This window comes from Choloepus didactylus, chromosome 2, assembly GCF_015220235.1.
Source record: "Choloepus didactylus isolate mChoDid1 chromosome 2, mChoDid1.pri, whole genome shotgun sequence".
In the NCBI taxonomy this organism is placed as follows: domain Eukaryota; kingdom Metazoa; phylum Chordata; class Mammalia; order Pilosa; family Megalonychidae; genus Choloepus; species Choloepus didactylus.
The window spans coordinates 124706134-124727560 of NC_051308.1; the positions used below are offsets into that span (position 1 = coordinate 124706134).

General features: G+C 38.1%; 2 protein-coding genes and 1 pseudogene across 2 annotated transcripts; 1 reads left to right on the top strand and 2 right to left on the bottom strand.

Annotated features, from left to right (window-relative positions):
* Nucleotides 1-897, bottom strand: TSHB (thyroid stimulating hormone subunit beta). Its single transcript, XM_037815142.1, has 2 exons — nucleotides 736-897; nucleotides 1-255 (listed from the first exon to the last, which is right to left on the bottom strand). The coding sequence occupies exons 1-2, from the start codon at nucleotides 895-897 to the stop codon at nucleotides 1-3; spliced, it is 417 nt and encodes a 138-aa protein (XP_037671070.1).
* Nucleotides 898-7647: 6750 nt separating this feature from the next.
* LOC119518051 lies at nucleotides 7648-7946 on the top strand (annotated as a pseudogene).
* A 10620-nt stretch (nucleotides 7947-18566) lies between these two features.
* LOC119518062 (protein fem-1 homolog C-like) lies at nucleotides 18567-21054 on the bottom strand. The gene is given in 1 exon segment (XM_037815149.1): nucleotides 18567-21054. A coding segment is annotated over 1 exon segment (1854 nt). The 5' UTR covers nucleotides 20865-21054; the 3' UTR covers nucleotides 18567-19010.
* Nucleotides 21055-21427: the final 373 nt, after the last annotated feature.

Here is a 21427-nt window from a genome sequence, read left to right on the forward strand (position 1 = left end):
TTAGACAGAAAATCCCCCCATATAGGACTTCTGAGGTTTGGAACAGTAGTTTGTCTTGATGGTCTCATGTATACAGTCAGTATAGTCAGTATTACACTTGCCACACTTACAGCTTATAGCAATAGGGTAAGAGAAATAAGGAGCAACATGGTAGGGGCATCCTGGTATTTCCACAGTCCTATAGATGAAGTCTCTGTATGTACAAATATCCTGGGATAGAGCATATTTGGGAAGAAACAGCTTTCCATTTATATCCTGAGGAGGAAAAAAAACAGAAAGGAGTATAGTGTAATAGGACTTTAGGAAACATACAGATAACAGAAACAGATAAAAGTCAGTTTTCTTATATTTGCTGTTAGAATGTCCTCTGTCACAAATAGGAATAAGGGGAGGATTCCTTAGCCCCGTGCCCTAATACCAACTTAACACATCCACACAGAATCCCACAGAGTGTCCCAAATTGATACTCCCCTCTGTTTTATCCTTGATCCTGAGAACAAGACAAGGTTTAAATAAATCTAAGGTAAGTGGAACTGTTAGAACATTAATATCTGTACCCACTGTTTAGTATATCCACAAAATATTGTAACCTGTGTGCTCTACTTCTAAGGAGACAGTTAACTGTTAGATTTGGGGAAGGAGGTTGTGGTTTATTTCATTTTCTTTCTGGGTAGGAATATGATGACTTTAGGTTTATCTAATTTATAACTAAGAGAAGTGAGATGAACTATTTACCCGTGTCATACAATATCCAGCACAGATGGTGGTGTTGATGGTTAGGCAGTAAGCACACTCTCTCCTTTCGACGTGCATCATATACTCAGTTGGAACACAAAAAGACATTGCTTGCCCACATGCAAGGCCAAAAACCATGGAGATCAGGAGGATAGCAGTCATGCTAAATCAAAGACAAAATTAAACAACCTATTATATATATCCTTTCAGGACATTTAGAAGGGACACTTGAAAAGAGCTATGATATATATACATAGCCATTAATACTAATTAAAGCTACCATTTATTGAATGCCTATTATATGCTAGTCTCTATATTAGGGGCTTTTACATATTTAATACTCTCAATAACCGTTCACTATACATTTAGATGTGGCTATGATCCACATATCCCATAGTGTAAGGGCTCACATAGTGAAAGTCCTGTTTGCAAGTGCCACTAAGCTGCCCCTGGGCAGTGAAATGGCAAGCCTGAAATACCACAGCAGAAAAGCAGCAGAGATATGTCTACCAAGTGTAAAACAACTCATTCAATGGAAAAATAATCAAATGCCTGATCTATTATTAAAAGAAATGAGTCAACATTTCAGGAAAGGCCTTCCCAGAGCCATAGTTTCCAGAAAACTTTGGTTAAGTAGCCTAAAAGGCCAACAAACTGGCCATAATCAGGAAGGGCAAAGAAACCAAGAAAAACATAACCAAACTTCACTATCATTCAAATGCAATTTCCCAGGAATCTTGCAAATAGTTCTACTCATTGTCTTTCAAAGGAGACACAGTGAAGCTGGAGAAAGTTCAGAAAATGTGAACAAAAATTACAGTGTTAATAAAGGGCTATCCCAGAAATCTAGAAACCCTTCTTCTCAACCCATAGGATATTCCTTTAAGGCTGGAACAGAAAACAAATTGATCTTATTATTTCAAAAAATATTGCTGAGGCAAAAAATGCAATGAGAATAATCCAGTCATGAATGACAAATCCATTGTGGGTTAGCCGAGAAAGTTAAGTAAGTTTTGGCTGCATGGAAGAAAATAGAGGGTCCGCTATGCCTCAGGTGGAAGCAGAATACACATTTCAATACAGCCTGTCTGATGGAGAGCCTTTTCAATATCCATTAGCCATCAGAAGGAGCTGGATACTTTAATGACATAATTATTTTAGTTCTGCTACTGAAAAAGGGTTATCAAATTTCAGACTTCTGGATGTAAGCTGATCACCTCAAAGAGTAAGATTTCTTTGTCTTAAAAATATTGTACAACTAGCTAGGTGTATTTAGACTTCTTTTCTTCTCAAGTATCATTGCCAGAATAGAAAATACACATATATTTTTGCTAGTTCTATTATATAAATTATAATCCACCAAACATTTTTATTCAATCACCAAAAAAGTATCAAGATTTTCTCAAACTTGTCAATCATATCCCAATGCCCTTTTTAAACTAAATATATTAAAACCTCCACTGACTGGAACCTCAATTATCCAGATAAAGCATCAGTTTACCAAAATTTTGTCTTCTATCAACTCATAAGAAAAAAAGAAAACCACATTTTAAAAGGTTTCCAGGGTTTTATTTTACATGTCAACTTTCAGGGAAAAGTGGTTATTCTGACCAGTCTTGTACTCCTAGAATGAGAAATGCGGTTCAACTACATAAACATATGCTGAACATCTGAGCTAGGAACTGAGAGACATAAATGGATATTAAGGGATGTTAAGTTGAGTGGAGGAGATAAATATTAACACAAGCAATGAAAATAGATTGTTTTAAGTATTCTGAAAGAGTCCAAATTATGTCTTCCAGATCCACAATTACTAAAGATTTCCTTTTATGTACTACTCTTAACTTCTGTAAAAAAAAGGAAGTGGACTAACCCATTTTAGGAAGACTTTTCAATAGTAAGAGTTAAATACTAAGGGTTTTCTAGTGAACACTTTAAAAAAAAAAAAAAAAAAAAAAAAAAAAGGCAGCATATTCAAGCATCCCTGGGAGGATTTCAGGTATTTGAATTAGTGGAAGCAAACACAAGAATTCTTTCCTTATGGAGTCCTATTTTCTCAGATGCTTCACAATTGTGAGCTCCCTCTATGGTGTGGTGTCTGTTTCCATTATTTTAGAGCCATAAAACTACAGGATCCTCTGCAGGATCTTAAAAATATCACTGAGTAAATTATGTAGAATACTCACCCACCATGATGATGGGGTTCTTGTCTGTTTAAACGCCCAGCAACTGGGTTTTTGTGATTGGAAATAATTAATTTCACATATGTTAATTTTAACTTCTATCTCTATGATTCTATGTAAAACAGATACGTTTTGACCTAGTAGGAAGAATGGTGGTCTAAGATTTAAGGAACAGAATTCTATTTCAAGATCTCCCTGAGGATCTGTGAGAAATTGACTAAAATAAAGAGGCGGTCTGGGCTTCTTCCTTAAAGTCAATGGGATTTTTTTCTTATCCTTACATATGTAGTTCACTCACTTTCACCTACCACTGAATAATTTGGAGCAATAATAAAAAATTTTAAAGCATATTGAAGCAAATTATCACTCAGCATTGGCCACTTTTGAATAAATACTAAAACAGTGAAAATGAAGGAAAATTAGAACAAGAACATTTCATTTCCCAAAGCCTTCTCTATATAGACACTTACCTGACTTTGCATTGGTGAGCTGAAGCTGTAATGGCCCATACTAAAAGCTCCTGGTTCATTTTATACCCTTCGGGATAATTCCCCTCTGATCCTTTTGTTTATATAATTGCATTTGAACTACTGCTCTCTTATCTGAAAACACCTATTGAAAATTCATACTGAACCCCAAATAAAATGTGTTTAGATAAACAAGTTCACAATATCTTCCTCTGGAAACTCTGACATTATTGCAGAATGCATTTTCCTCTCTCCTATTTCAAAACAAAATTACCCTTTTAAATAGATCCTTTATTAATATGATCACAGAATTGGAAAAAAACATTTTTTAAAATAAAGTTAACATCATCTAAGTAAGTTTGGGGAATGAGAATTTATTTGGGGTTTGAGTGCCCCAAATTTTACTTAAATGTTTATTTAGACATATATATAATTTTTCCTCATCTACAAAGCAAAGGCTTATTAAAACAAAAATTTTAATTACGTCAAAATAGTTTATTGTTTTTTTCTTTGAATTTTAAAAGACATTAAATAAAATTTACATGTGTAAAACAACTGGTCCTTTAAGCAACATGGCCAAATCTGACAGGATGTCAACCTACACTTTTCTCTACCTCCATAGGCACAACCCAGTTTTGCTACTTTCAATCAATTTTCCTCACTCTAACTAAAGTAATATGCCAAAAAGTGCAAAGGAAATTTCTTGCTGCCCTCAAGAAAAAAAAAAAAAAACTCCTTAGTATCATTCACAAAACCCTTCAGGATCTGTTTACCTCTCCTCTCATCTTTTAACATCTTCCTCCCCCCTACCTCCCCATACTCTTTCCCCACTTTTTCTGTTCTTCAGCAAAACTGAACTAATTGAGTTCCTCATACAAGCAATATTCTCTCTTGCCTACAAGGCTTTTCACATGCCTTTCCTTCTTATTGGAACATCTGCTCCTTGCCCCACTCCATGCCTCATCTCATTACCTCCTACTCATCCTTCATGACTTAATTTAGAAAGCATCCCTTCTACAAAGCCTTCTCTGATCCCCACCCCCAAGGCCCTCTTATGGTTAGTAGTTATAAGAGAATTAGAGAAAATATATAGCACACCTAGAACACAGTAGATGCTCAATAAATGGTTCATATCATTATAGGTTACTGACACCACAATTTGTCATTCATCCTAGTCTTTATTACCTAGGAGTTAATAAAAAAAAAAATGATGCCAGGTAGAGGTGAGTCTCCCTGGAAGATGGATGAAGAGGTAACAGCAGAGTCTGGGAATATACCAGGAAGGGCCATTCCAGGTACAAGGAAACCACAATGTCTTGTCTTGTCAGATATCTTGGGAATGTGAGCTGCTTTGTAGTAAGAGAAGGGCTCTGAAATCAGGGAAAGTGGAAGGGAGGGTGCAAAATTGTATCTGTTTCATGTGATTTCAGATGAGATGCTAACACAGATGTATGGTAATGGGAATATTAAGTGCTTGTTTCTAATGATACTAATACTTCTATTGTGTTTAGCATTGATTCATGAATGCAGTTACTAATGGATATATATATCCTTTGGAAATATATATACACATAATAGGTAAAACTGATATACACTTGGCCTATTACTAAAAGAACTACAACAAATAGTCATTTGGGTATTGATTTTATTTTCAAAGGGACTCTCATGTATATGATCTCATACTGTTAAAAGATTCCAGGTAGATGGAACTTCCCACCTCTTGCGTAGATTTACTCTCCACCTAAAACAACTATAAAACAGGACAAAATATATGAAACAATGATTCCCAACACACTGGACATCAGGCAACAAAGGACAGTGATCCTAGAGAGATGGGAAACAAACAAGAGAGTCCCAACTTATTACCTGGAGAAAGTTTTTAGGTTGTGCTGTGGAGGGGTACTGAGACAAAGGCCAGAAGTGTCCTCAAATTGAGGAAATGGACCTAGGATGTGGCCCATGGAGGCCAAAGCAGCTAGAGTGCACAGGTTAAGATCAACAGAGAGGAGAGAGCTGCATGGAGAGAATTCTGGAGATCTGCACATGATCTCTCTTGATTAATAGCTGAAAACTGATAAGCTGATGTATGTGAGGAAACTACCTAAGGCTAGGGAAGGAAGAAAGTATTAGTAATAACAGTCCTGGGAGGACTAGGCATAGTGTCTGTTCCAACCAGCACAGTAGAAAATCTCATAATTCATGGGGAATCAAGAGTTTTGCTTCATTTATAGGGGAAAATTAGCCCTAGACTAAAGGCTATTCTGGCCCTGCCTAACAAAGCTTAATAGAAAGACCCAAAAGGATCAAACTGTCTCCAAGTAACATAAGTGAGTCACAGAACAAGCTGAAGAATATTTATTGAGATATAAAGATATCCAGCACCCATCAAGGTATAATCCACAATATCTGGCAACTAATAAAAAATCACCAGGCATGTAAAAAGCAGGAAAATACAACCCATAATGAGGAGAAAATCGATCAATTAAAACTGACCCAGAAATTATACTGATCACAGAATTAGTAGATGTTCCAGTTTGCTAATGCTGCTGCAATGTAAAACACCAGAAATGGATTGGCTTTTATAAATGGGGTTTATCTGGTTACATACTTACAGTCTTAAGGCCATAAAGTGTCCAAGGTAACACATCAACAATCAGGTACCTTCACTGGAGGATGGCCAATGGTGTCCAGAAAACTTCTGTTAGCTGGGAAGGCATGTGGCTGGCGTGTGCTCCAAGTTCTGGTTTCAAAATGGCTTTCTCCCAGGATGTTCCTCTCTAGGCTGCAGTTCCTCAAAAATGCCACTCTTAGTTGCTCTTGGGGTGTTTGTCCTCTCTTAGCTTCTCCGGAGCAAGAGTCTACTTTTGATGGCTGTCTTCAAACTGTCTCTCATCTGCAGCTACTCTCTCAGCTTCTGTGCATTCTTCAAAGTGTCCCTCTTGGCTGTAGCAAGCTTGTCCTTCTGTCTGAGCTTATAGAGTGCTCTAGTAAACTAATCAAGGCCCATGCTGAATGGGCGGGACCACTCCTCCATGGAAACTATCCAATCAGAGTCATCACCCACAGTTGGGTGGGTCGCATCTCCATGGAAACACTCAGAGATTTACAATCTAATCAACACTAATACATCTGCCCACACAAGATTACATCAAAGATAATGGCGGTTTGGGGGACATAATACATTCAAACTGGCACAGTAGACCAAGACATCAAAAGAGATATTATATAACTATTTTCCATATATTAAAGAAGGTAGAAGAAAGATTAAACTGGTAAAGTAGAGAAATGGAGATTGAGCTTCCAATGATGAAAATGCCTATGATAAAAAATATATTGGAATGGGATGACAACAGATTAGACATTGCAGAGGAAAAGATTAGTGAAGTTGAAGACATAGGAACACGTATTATTCTAAATGAAACACACATAGAAAAAACAAACTGGGAAAAATGAATGGAGCATCAGTGAACTATAGGGCAACTTCAAGACCTCTAAAATAAATTTGTAATTGGAGTCCCCAAAGGAGGGGTATAAAGAAAAATACTTGAGGATATAATACCAAAAATTTTACAAACATGATGAAAACTATAAACTTACAGATTCATAAAGCTTAATGGACCTCAAGCACAAAAAAACTTGAAGAAAACCAAACCAAGGTACATCATAATCAAATCACTTATAACCAGTAAGAAAGAGAAAATCTTAAAATCAGCCAGAGAAAAAAGACATATAATGTAGAGAGGAACAAAGAGAAGAATGATAGCAGATTTTGGTTAGAACAATCATACAAGCCAGAAGGCAATAGACCAACATCTTTACAGTAATGAAAAAAGAAAAAAACAAAACAAAACAAAACAAACAAACAAAACTATCAATCCAGAATATGTAACTCAGCAAAAATATCTTTCAAAAATGCAGATGGCGTAACCTGGGACGTGAGTAGCTAGCTGCACCCGGGTATTGAAGAACTAGTGAGAGACATATTTGAGAGATATTTCTAAGAAAGAATATATGAGCTTAATGATACAGAGAAAAAAAAAAAGGTTTCAAGGCAGGACCCATTCACAAAGAGGTGAAAGGAAGTCCTGAGAGTAACTTATAGGAGAGCAGGAGAGAGCAAGTGAAGGATTGGAAACTGATCTTGAGGGTGCACACAGTTAGGAGAGAAAATGGAGAAAGTAAAAAGAAATGAAAAAGAAGTCAGGAAGGAGACAGGAGAACTAGTCCCTAGAATATGGAAGAACCAGAGTGGAATAGAGAAAATGACCAAGAACAAACTGAGAGGGCAGAAGTCTAGGAATGTATTTCACATAGCCAGTCAAAAAAACCTTAAGAATAAAAATAAAGCAAAACCAGTTACCATGAATCTTAAGAAGATAAACATTGTGAATGATGAAAAAGTTAGAGTAAATAAAGCTTTTGTAGATAAATAAAGGAACTTGCACACATCTCAAAAGGCCTTTCCCTTGAACCTCTGCAGAAACAGCTAATTCCTCAGCAGCATCATGAAAACAAATCAGTTAATGTTGATGAGGCTACAAGATTAATGGCTCAGTTATAATAGAGTGATGATTCATCAAATTCCCCAAAAAAGATCAATAAATTAAATGTTTTATAAAACTTTAAAAAATGAAAGCAAAATACAAACTTTTACAGACAGGCACTATATGAATTTATCACAAACAGACCCGCATTATAATAAAAAAGAAAGTCCTTCAAGCAGAGGGAAAGTGATACCAGATGAAAATCTGAATGTGTAGAAAGTAATGAAGAGCACTAGAAATAAAAATTACATGGGTAAATACAAAGAGTTTTGTATGACAATTTAAATTTCTTTAAAATATAATTGAGCACACCTTGATTGAGATGGTGGAGTGAGATGCTCCAGGACTCCAGCCCCCTACAGAAGTTTTGAACAACTAACAAGAATTGTCAGAAACATCTTTCTAAAAGCTCTAGAAAAAGTTAAAGGATTGTAGTAATGGCATGAGTGATGAATCAGGATAAAAGCTACTTAAAAGCAATAGGATCTTAGGGCACCCTGACTGGCCCCTCCCACATGCTTTCACGAGCACTGTGTTGAGCCAGCCTGGTTCCAAAGGGAGCAGAGCAATTTTCACACACATACAGGGAACAGGTATGGCTGGCTCAATCTGTCTAGTGGTGATCTGACTGTCTCACTATGTCAGAACTTGCCATACATGTGGAAGGTAGATCACCAAGCTCTTCTACAGAATGCTGTGGGAGAGCCATCAATTGGTGCTGTTGGGAATAAGGGAATTCTGGCTATAGGATATACAGTGCAGTGCCCAGGATATGGGGATGTTTCCTAGGGAAGAGGGGACATTTGGAACAATGTAAATGAGGGAATTCCTAAGGCCACACATGCATGCACAAGACAAAAGACATGTCCAGAAAGGATCAAAGAACCCTCTATGCTTTGGCCTGGAGCTATTCACCCAACTCATGGTGTGGATAATCCCTGAAGGAGAACACTAATACAGATCAATATTCAAAGACTGAGAAAGGTATTTTCTTTTTGAATCCATCTTTATCTATCTCTCTCTATATGTATCAAATCACAGTGGCCTGGGACAAACAATTATTGGATTCAAGACATAAAATAGAGCCACCAGGAGGAGGGAAATGTATATCACAGGATGAAGGGGAGGGGGGCTGTTGCATCTCTGTAAGTAGGGAAATTCCTAAAGCCACAAGCATATACCCAGGACAAGATGCATGCTCAGAAAAGACAGAAAGGATCCTGCACTTTTGCCTTAAGCTGATCTTGGTAGGAGGGAAAAACTCTGAGGGAGGTCATAAGCCAACGAAGTGCCAATTTCTGAAGACTGTGAGAGCAGCAGTCCTTCTGTTTCTGAGTTTTTATAGGACTCCGGTAAACTAATCAAGACCCAGGCTAGATGGGTGGGGTCACACCTCCATGGAAATAATCTAATCAAAGTATTACCCACAGTTGGGTGGGTCACACCTCCATGGAAACAACCTAATCCAAAGATCCAACCTAATCAACACTAATACATCTGACCCCACAAGATTACATTAAAGAACATGGCATTTAGGGGGGACATAATACATCCAAACTGGCACATTTCACCCCCTGGACCCCAAAATGACATGATCTTTCTATATACAAAATACATTCATCCCATCACAATATCACAACAACTTAAATCATTTCAGTAGCAATAGATAAATACAAGATCCATCCAAATCAATCACAGGTGTGGTCTTGTCCTAAAGCAAAACTCCCCTCTAACTGTGGACTTGCGAAACTTAGAACAAGTTATCTGCTGCCAATATACAAAGGAGGGACAGTCATGGAATAAACATTCCCATTGCCATATGGAGAAACAGTAAGGAAAACAGGGTTCACAGGACCAAAACAGTTCCTAAAACCTGCAGGGCAAACTCCATTAGATTTCAAAGTCTGAGAGTCATTTATAGAGTGATGTTTTATCCTTGGGGCTTGAGAGAGTGGGAATCCAATGCTTTCCAAAGGTTTTTACAGCAGTCCTTTTCTCTCCAAATGCTGGCATGAGTGCTCCAAAATTCATGCATTGGGGAGACCACCTTCTTCTCGGCCCCACCCTCCTCAAACACTGGGGGAGCACCCAGAGTGTCTTCTATCTCCAGAACACATGCTCAACCCCTTCACAACAGTGAGGTGGTGGCCAGGCTCTTCCCAATCCCCAGGGAATGTGCTCCACCCTCTCTGAGGCCTGGGGTGGCAGCACTCTTCCTGAGCATCACGGCAGAAGGCCCACCCTCTACCTCCAGGCCAAACTCACCCTATCCATGTGCATTCATTGCTCTGCTCTACTTGCTTGAGATTTCCTGACTCCGGTCCTCAAATTCCACTGTTCTGTCTTTGAAGAAATTTTCCTTCAATTTGTTCCTTCTCCATCCCCTCCAGTCCAGACCAGCAGTGGTTCTGCCTATACAGATCTCACAAAAATTCTGTAGGCTTGGCATGCAGTTTACAGGGTTAAAACCATCAGAAAATAGGACTTCCACAAATCCTTTCTGGATAACTCCATCTCCAATCCTGGCTGGTACTGAATGGTGGTTGGGTTCCATGTTTGATTAAATCCTCACATGGGGCTGTAGCCTCTGGAGTCTCACTTTCTGAAAGCCCAGAATTTTCCAAACTATCAGTTTCTAGTTTCTCTGTACCCAAGAGTTTATTTCTCAGCTTATCTCTGTCCTGTTGCATTTTACTATAAGTTTCAAGGAGAAGCCAGGCTACATCTTCTATGTAGTCTGGAGATCTCAGCTAAGTAGCCCATCTCATCACTTTCATATTCTGCATTCCATCTGATGCCAGGACTCAGTTTTGCCAAATTCTCTGCCACTTTAAAACAAGGATCATCTTCCTTCCAGTTTTCAATGACACATTCAACATATCTGTCCAAGTCCTCATCAGAGCTATCTTTAGAGTCCATATTTCTACCAACAGTCTCTACAAAGCAGTCTAGGCCTTTTCTATCAAGCCCCCCTCAATTCTTCCAGAATCTTCCCCTTATCCATTTAAAAAGCCGTTTCAACATATTGGTATTTGCTAACTCAGCAGCAGCACCCCACTTCTCTGGTACCAAAATCTGTTCTGGTTTGCTAATGCTGCCATTATGCAAAACACCAGAAATGGATTGGCTTTTCTAAAGAGGGTTTATTTGGTTATAAAGCTACAGTCTTAAGGCCATAAATGTATCCAAAAAAGGCATCAACAATAGGGTACCTTCACTGAAGAACACTGATGGCATCCGAAATACGTCTGTTAGCTGGGAAGGCACATGGCTGGCATCTGCTTGCTCCCAGATTGTGTTTCAAAATGGCGTTCTCCAAAATATCTGGGCTTAGCTTCTTGGGATGAACTCTGGGCTAGTATCTCCAAAGCATCAGCAAAAGTCTGCTTTCAACAGCCATCTCCAAAATGTCTCTCTTAGCTGCAGCATGGAGCTCCGTTTCTGTCTAAGCTTTTAAAGGGCTCCAGTGATTTAATTAAGACCCACACTGAATGGGTCGGGCCACACTTCCATGGAAATAGTCCAATCAGAGTTGTCACCTATAGTTGGTTGGTCACATCTCCATGGAAACAACCCAATCCAAGGGTTCCAACCTAATTAAGACATCTGCCCCCCACAAGATTGCATTAAAGAACATGGCTTTTTCTGGGGGACATAATATATCCAAACTGACACACAAACCAACCAGATTTCACTCCCTATTCAACATTCCATGTAATTATATTGTTTGAATAAACTGACCATACAAGTTTAATTATATAGTGTGTTGCAAAAAATATAGATTTTGCACCTAATAATCATCTCTTCCTTTGGTCTCACACAGAAGTTGAAGTTTTAAAAATACCATCAATATCATCCTTTACAGTTTAGTCTGATTTACCTGAGTCCTAACTAAGCCCATTTCCTTCATATCTCTAATTGAAGTATGATCTCTTTTTTCAGACTCCTTAACACTTGTCATATGGGATAATGCAGAAATTCATAGCTGCCAGACTCTGGCTCTGAGTCTCAGGTGTCATACAGATGTCCAAACTTCCAGGGACCAGCCAGGTTATACGCAAAGTGTTCATCTCAGAATTTAGAAATAACCATTACAATTCAGGAATAGATGTAATTGTTGTAAGAGCTTACAATTTAGGAACCTATACAATAAGCCTTCTCCTGATAACCTTTGCTCTCAGACTCAATTATCAGAGTTTGCACATTATAGTTAGCCCGTGTTAGTGAGGCATTATAGTGTTCTTCTTTTCATTTCTGGTTAGTTCACTCAACATACTGTTCTCAATGTCCATTCACTTTACAACTTCACTCCTTCTTGTAGCAGCTCAATATTCCATTGTATGTATACACCACAGTCCGCTATTCCATTCATCAGTAATATACCCTCAGGCCACCCCCCCATACACTGCAAATTGAGAATACTGACACCATAAACCCAACTGTGCAAATATCCACTCATATCCCTCTTTTCAGTTCTTCCAAGTATACACCCAATAATTGAGTTGCAGGACCATATGGCAACCCCATGCTTAACTTCCTTGGAACTGCCACACTGCCTTCCAGATGGGCTGCACCATTCTACTTCCCACCAACAGTGATTAGGTACATCCCTTTCTGCACATTTTCTCCAGCACTTGTATCCTTCTGTTTACTTTATAGATAGTTTAATTCACACATCATACTTCCATCCTAAGTAAACAATCAATGGTTCCCTGTATAATCACAGTTATGCATTCACCACCACTGTCTATATAAGGATATTTCCATTTCTTCTGCAAAGAAAGAGGAAGAGGTGGAAAAAGTAAAAAGAAAGAAAAATGACAATTAAAAAGCAACAAAATAAAAAATAAAATACAATAAAAATGTCAGACAACACCACCAATGCCAAGAATCCCACACCCGTCCCTTGATATCCCACTCTCACAGACAATTAGCTTTGGTATATTGCATCTGTTAAAATTAACGGAAGCATATTAAAATGTTGCAGTTAACTATAGACTTTAGTCTGCTTTGATTGTATTTTTCTCCAATACCACCCCATTTTTTAATACCTTGCAAAGTTGACATTCATTTGTTCTCCCTCATGTAAAAACATATTTGTACATTTAATTACAGTCATTGATCACTCTAGGTTTCACTAAGTTATACATTCCCAGTCTTTATCTTCTATCTTTCCTTCTGATGTCCTACATGGCCTGAACCTTTCTCTTTCAACCCTACTCACAGTCATCTTTGATCAGTATACTTACATTATCGTGCTTCAATCACTCAATATTGTGCTCCAAAGCACTCTCTCCTGTCTTTTCCTGTCTGTGGTGCTCCCTTTAGTATTTACTGTAGAGCAGGTACTTGTTCACAAACTCTCTAAGTGTTGTCTGAGAATATTTTAAACTCTCCCTCATTTTTGAAGGACAGTTTTGCAGAAATAGAATTCTTCATTGGCAGTTTCTCTCTTGTAGTATCTTAAATATATCATACTACTGCCTTCTTGCATCCGTAGTTTCTACTGAGAAATCCACACATAGTCTTATCAAGCTTCCCTTGTACGTAATGAATCACTTTTCTCTTGCTGCTTCCAGAATTCTTTGTCTTTGACATTTGATAATCTGATTGTTAAGTGTCTTGATTTAGGTCTATTTGGATCTATTCTGTTTGGGGTATGCTGCACTTCTTGGATCTGTAATTTTATGTCTTTCATAAGAGATGGGAAATTTTCAGTGATTATTTCATCCACTATTGTTTCTTCTCTTTTCCCTTCTCTTCTCCTTCCAGGACACTCATGACATGTACATTCATCTGCTCCATGTTGTCATTCAGTTCCCTGAGACCCTCCTCATATTTTCCCATTCTTTTCCCTATATGTTCTTTTGTATTTAGGATTTCAAATGTCCTGTCCTCTAGTTCATGAATCTCTTCTTCTGCCTCTTTAAATCTGCTGTTGTATGTCTCCCTTGTGTTTTCCATCTCTTGAATTGTGCCTTTCATTTCCATAAGTTCTGCCATTGTTTTTTCAAACTTTTGAATTCTTCTTATGTTTGTCTAATGTCTTCTTTATAGCCTTCATCTCTTTACAATATCTTCCCTCAACTCATTGATTTGATTTTTGAATTGATTTAGGAAATTTGTTTGATTAATAATTAGTTGTTTCAATTCCTGTATCTCAGTTGAAGTGTAAGTTTGTTCCTTTTCCTAGTGTGATTTATAATACTTTCTTGTCTAGGCATCTGGTTTCCTTGATTACCCCAATCAGATTTTCCCAGACCAGATGGGCCCAGGTCTCAGGAAGAGGCTGTATTCAGTATGATGTTTCCCTGAGAATGAGACCCAGCAGATTGTCAGACTTACCTGTGAGGCCTCTAGATGCTGTGCTTTTCTATACTTGTCAACCCACAGTTCCGCACTGGTGTAAAAAGGTGTAGTCCCTTTAATTCTCAGTGGAACCTGTCCTGGCCAAAGGCTGAGGGAGACAGAAGTCAAGCTTAAGTTGTTTCTGGTTCCCCCCACCCCAGGCCCTGAAGCCAGAATTCTCTGTGAGAGGGCAGCCACTTGAGCTGGGCCCCATCCCCCTTTTCTTAGGAAAGATACACCCTTTACAGAGTTATAGCCTACATTTGAATTCCTCCTTTGTCTCTCTGACTCTGTTAACTCCACCCTTGCCTGGGCCAGTGCTGACAATTGAAAATGCCTGAGGCTTTCTCTAATGAGCTACTTAGAATGAGAGGAAAAAAAAGGAAAAAGAGAGAAAGCCTCTTGTCAGAGCCAGTCCCCAGCCCTCAGGTTTTGCCAGTTGACCAGTGTTTGTACCTGGTTCTCTGTGCCCCTTTTTTGGGGACATAGCCATTTTCCAGTATTCTAAGCTCATCTGTCTCCATAAGCCTCTGTTTTTATTTATTTATATATTTTTTCCCCATCAGCCCTGCCTCCTCTCTGCCAGGAGGAACCTCAGGTTCCTTTCCTGTTTGCTCCATGTTTATCTGTGCTTATAGCTTGTATTCAGTAGTCCAAGTTTATTAATTAAAACTTCAATTCAAGTTTGGTTGAGTTACTTTCCCTCACTCCAGGTAATCTGCTTCTTTTTTCCACAGGGAAGTGTTTCAGCACAATCTGCCATGCTGATGGGGGAGGGGTGCCAGCTTTGTAGAGTGGGGAGTTTTACTTACAGTTCTATGTTGTGATCTCAGCTGTTCCACCCATTCCAGGCTGGTGTACAATGTATGTCCAGTCACTGGTCGACCCCAACAGTTGTTGCAGTCTATTTACTAGTTGTTCCTGGCTATTCAACAGTTGCTCTAGAGGACTAACTAAATTCCACACCTCTCTATGCTGCCATCTTGCCCCAGAAGTTTCCTAGTATTTTTAAGGATTTTTGTATGTATATTCATAAGATACATGAGCCTGTCATATTAATTTCTTTTGGTATCTTTATCTGGCTCTGGTATGGTATAGTATAATCCTTTTTATTTCATTGAAGTCATTAGTAATGACTCCAATTCATTTCTGGCTTTCATTGCTTGTGTTGTCTCTCTTTTTTTGACAGTCTAGTTAAAGGTTTGTTAATTTTATTTATTTTTTGAAAGAGTTGACTCTTGGTTTTGTTGAGTCTCTATTGTTTTTATCTCTCTATTTCATTTATCTTCACTCTAATCTTTGTTATTTCTTACCTTGTGCTTGCCTTGGGTTTAGTTTGCTCTTCTTCTTTATATTTTTGTTTGTTTGTTTGTTTGTTTGTTTGTTTGTTTTGGTGCAAATTTAATTTTATTAAACCTTACAATAAATGTTGTGGCATATCATTTTCCATTGTGTGACAATTCATTGGCTGGCATCTGAATACAGTACTTCTTTTGAAAGATACACAATGGGAACTGACAAAAGGGAGAGAAATTAGTTGTTTTGTGATATATGAGGATGGAAAAGAAAAAAAGAAAAAAGAAAAAGATGACGACCAATTAATTTCAGTTTCCTTGATATCTATATCTAGAATGGTTCAAGTTCCAAGCAATAATGCCATTGTTACAGTGTACAAGAATATGGTTATTATCTCATCTGGACCCCACAACTCTGAGAAAACTCATTACAAGGATTATTATAACTATAAATTAAGTCTAAGGTTTCTGCTGGGCAATACGATTTTAAAGAGCTACTTTTTCAAATATAGTAATCTAAACAATTTTCCCAAGTCACAGCAGATGGGGGTCTCTAAAACATTACACCTTAAGATAGTCACTTTATAAGTATGCAATTGCTTAACTTCAAAATAATAATTATTGCTGATTTGGGCTTATGCCCCTGTTAGATTTAAACACAAGAAAATGACTATTTTTCAATCTATAATCCACTTGTCTTTACAAAGCAGACTGGAATCCAATCTGAATAAAATGACCATTTACCAATGATCAACAGTGAAACATCTAAAATTCAGCAGGCCTCAACAGGGCATTTTTGTAGGCATGTAATCAAAACTTACAAATTAACTCTACCCAATACCACCATGCTAGTGTAGTTTGACTCAAATCAGAACAATTAGCTCACTAAGTATTAAAATGGCTCATCTGTGGTCAAACACATTAACACAAATTTAAGTATTTTATTCAATCTCACAAAAATTTTGAAGACTATTTTCTGAAGAAGGTCTTATCAGTGTCTGAGATCCCATTTATTAACCAAATGCTTTAACAAAATTATGGACAATTTTGAGTTATTAAACCAACTAATTTTTTAAGACCTCCCAATGGTATTCAGGGAAAAAGCAAACAGAAAGGCAAGAACTGAATCTTAACTGAAATAAAGGTTTTCAGTTATCAAGACTGAGGAAAAGTCCTAAGTCATGCATTTTTAGTAGTGGAAAAATGCTATTTGTAGATATCCTACTTTATGCTAGGGTTGAACAATTTGAATTCACCTGTACAATAGAGTAAAATATGCCTTACTACAAGAACACACAAACTTTCCTCCTTCCAAAAGAGGAAGGGGAAATATTAAATGACTTAAAAATCCCATTGTTCATCTTTTACCCCAAAATTGAGACCAACTAATGTAGATTTACTGTATTTGCAAAAGTTTTCCTGAAAAAAAGGTAGCTCGTGCATATATAATACTTAAAACACAAGATGAGAGGCAGATGATTTCAAAATATTGATGTTTGATATTTCTAGAATATTCATCTAAATCACAAATTAAAATACTCCTAATATATATGGCAGCTCAAATATTTAATCAAATTTGCCCATGGTAAAAAGATATTAAAATCTCCTCATCAAAAAGTTGAGAATGCCCATTTATACCCAATCTACCTTTTACAATGGTGAAATTAAATGTACCACCTAGTAAAATAGGTAAGGATATCTCTTAAAATATTAAATCTCAATTGTTTAACCAAAAAGTAAGTATAATGTTCTTTAATTTATGTTTTTACTACTCTTCATTACAAGTTTTTTACTGAATAAAAACTACTATAAACCTAATATGACTGTTTGCAATGAAGACTCCTTAAATACCATTACCATCAACCCTCAGAATAAAATGTCAACACAAAAATCTAAGTTGAGTGATCCAGCTCATTAAACTAACAGGGAAACTGAGTTTCTCTGAAATCAATAGAGCTTTTTATTCAGAACAATTTCATTAAGACAACTGCAGGGCAAATATGCCATCATAAATTTTATTCTGAATAACAATAAAGTGCTGAATGATAATTACCTGAATCTTTTTTAGTACTTTTCACTTATACTTTCTTAAGTTAAAAGAGCCCTTTCTGTGGCATTAGCAAAGCTGTTAAAAAAAAAACAAAACAAAACAAAAAACAAAAAGCTAACTTTCAGTAAGGGAATAGGAAGCACTGCAACCTTTTGTGTTTAACTATGATGACAAATAATTGACACCAAAGTAATTCATGCAAGGTATCTGTTAAAGGTATACTTAAGCTTGAAGAAAGAAAGAACACTGTTACTGACCTTTGATACTAGGGCAGTAAATTGCATACTAAAATACTTTATCCTAGATGCCTAGATCTGGCTTGGCAAGCATCATGCCACTGACATGCTTTAGCTCTTTTTGTGACTAAAAGTCACTTGCAGTTTCATTACTGAATATTTCAATGTGACTCATTAAGCTGTGTGATAAATTCTGAGGTTAAATTTAAGCACATTCTCTACACCTAATCACATCATCAGCACAAGCAGGACAACGCTGGAGTAGCATGAAAGACACTATAAAAACTCTTCCTTTTACTGCATGATATATTTAGATGACAGGGACTAAATTTCAACTGGGTTAATGAGTTAAAATAGATTTGTTTCCCAAATTTAGCACACAATAATTTCAGTGGATTAAAGGAAGAAACCTCAGATGTGAAGGAAAAAAAACAGAAAAACAACAAAGAAGCTTTAGTTTGGACTGCTAATCTGTAGCTCTAAAAATAATCATACTACAGACTACTTTCATAAAATGAACCTCATAATGAACTTAAGAAAACAGTATTCTGAGTTGAAGTCGACCAACTGCTGCATAGAAAATATGCTAACATACAACAGTCAAATTTAAGCCGGTGCATAGAGAGCTTAAAGCACTTATGGTAACTGCAAATGGTAACAAGTCCATAAAATTTGTACAACCTAGCAAGGCTTCATAAGAGGAAAAAAAAAAAAAAAGATAGTAAAAACCGTTAATCAAAAACAAAGTGAAAACGGGAGAAGCTTGGAGGGGCAAAAAAGCAGGAAAAAAAGACCTCCAATTGTATAAAATTCATTAACCAGTAGATATAAAGATACCACTGAAAAAGAGTTAACTCAATCTCAAACACCCAACAGCAAACAAAACCAGAATGGATAAGCCTTTGGCAGACAATTTTAGAGATCTGAATATGACATTAAATTTTGCAGTAATTCACAAACAGTATATTATACGGCATATTGATATTAAATACTGGGAAACCAATCCTGTAAATTTGATGCTTATAATGCTTTAGCCAATGAGAACACGATGATATCAAGCTAAATGAATGCTGGTGTTGTCACAACAGTGCTCATTTATGAAACAACTGTTACCAAGTCGTGCTTTAGCAGAGCTAAAATACAGTCAAATTATCATCTATGAAGTGAAACAAAAGCCTCTAGCTTTTCTGGGATATGCCCTTTATAATATATTCTATGATTCACTATGACATGAGCAGCAAGACACTGCAATGTGATATGATTTATGGGCTGGATCAAATTTTTAGCTATTTCCTTCTCATCCAGCAAGTCACTAGCCGTTTGTTTGTGCAAGTTTGTGGCATCAAAATGTGCACCTGATTTAATAAGGAGATTCATGATGTCGGGATGGTTGTTCAGAGCAGCGATATGTAGGGGACTGTTGTCATCGGAGTCTCTGACATTCACATCAGCACCACATTCTATTAGTATCGCCGTAACTTGCAGAGATGGAAATTTGTAAACAGGGTATCACCCTACACATGTAGTATTCTTGTCCACAGCCAGGTGAAGAGGGCTAAAGTTATTCTTTCCCCTTGGATGGAGCTTAAGAAACTTGTATATAGTCTGCTTTTTGAAATGGTCCTGTTCTAGAGTACAGGGAACTTTTTCTAGCAAGCAAATTAAGTGCAAAATGATGGACAGAGCTTTATTTAATTGTAATGGGTCAGCTGGACACTGAGTTTGTTTGATAGCTCGCTCTATTTCAAGGACACTTTTGCACAGTATGCCCATAAGATCATCAAATGTAATAGTAGTGCCCAGCAGGCCTTTAGCCCTATCCTGTAGCATAAACGAGAACAGTTCGGCAAAAGATAACAAGCTGCTGGCAGTCATTGGGCTTAGAGGGTCCAAATTATTCTGCTGCATATCCAAAGCATATTTCCATAGATTGATGCATCTTTTGAAATTTCCAGAGTCTGCATAGACAGCACCTCTATATCTAATATAGTAAGAAGTATCAGGATGAGAAGGACCAAGAATACGCTCTCTAATTAACAGCGCTTGCATTCTCATCTCATCAGGATCAGCAATAAGACCTTCTAGTTCTTCTGCATTGTTTACCTCCTTGGCATAATCATAGGCCATTATTAATGTCTGTGGTACTGGTTTGCTAATTATATTAGTCCTATCACTGTACCTCATGTTCATTGCTTTTTTCCAGTATTTCAAAGCCCCAAGTAGATCTCTTTTTTTGTCCACAAATGTAGCTCCCAGAAGCTCTAGAGCATTGATACGTTCTGTCTTGCTGGTTTGTGCGTGGTGTGTCAGAAAATCCACAATATTTGTGTGACCCGTCACGCTTGCTGAAAGAAGGGGAGTCATTCCATAGCCATCCTTTTCCATCTTGGCACAATACATAAGAAGCATCTTCATGATGTCCAGACTTCCAGATTCTGCGCAATCATGCAAAGCAGTATTACCTTTAACACTTTTTCTATTAACATCTGCCCCCTTTTCAAGTAAATACTGAGCAATCTCTTTATGTCCTTTGTAACATGAAATCATCAAGCACGTATGCCCATGTCGGTTTGAGACTTCCAAATCAGCTTTGTGTTCTACGAGGTACTTCACTATTTCCAGGTGGCCATCAAAACAGGCAGCTCGAAGAGGAGTTGAATTGGTTAAAGTCGTGTTGTTGACAGATGCTCCATGATTTAACAAAGACTGGACAACCTTCAGATGTCCTGCTGCAGAAGCCGCCCATAAAGGGGGAGCTCCCTCAATTGTTTCGCCATCAAAATTCACCGAACCCCCGACTTCTATGGAGGCACTGCACTGGTCGAGGAGGAATTCCACCATGTCAAGGTGCCCATACCTGGCTGCCATCAAGAGCGGTGTGGCCCCATTCGTTTTTTCAGAGATCAAGGAGGAAACCTCCTCTTTGGATTTGCTTGCCAACAACTTGGTGAGAAGCCGGAGTTTGCCATCCCGAGCTGCGTTAAATACTGCTGTCTTTAGATCCATTTACGTCCAGTTGAGAGGCTGTGCTTTATTTATCTTTCAAAGCAAAGATCCAGCTTAACTCTATCGACACAGGCAAGTTACAGAAACCAAAGTTCTATGTTAATCACTGCACCCAAAACGAATATATAACCACGGTGAGTATGTTCTGTCCTATTGCTTCTAACATCTGACAACCAGATGGCCAAACTGCCCGGGGGCTAGTCTGCCCGCCTCCGCTGGCCGTTCGAGCTCGGGCCGCCCCCTTCAAATGGAAACCGTTGTCCTCGCCGCCGCCCGGGCCGCCTTGCTCCGCCTGCGGCCGCACAGCTCCTCCATACCCCGCGCCCCACAGGAATGAATCCGGCCGCGCCGCTCGCCCCGCCCCGCCCCGCCGAGCTGCCTCCCTCCCTCCCAGTCTGGTCAGGCTTTAGGAGTTGCAGCGGCTGCCGCCGCAGATGGTGTAATAGGCTGCGGCCGGGGGCCGGACAAGCCTGAGCCCTGTTTCACATCACTGACGCGCCAGCCTTGCCATTGGGCCGGGGGAGTATATTTTACAGTTTTAAGGTTAAGTTTCTGATATGAAA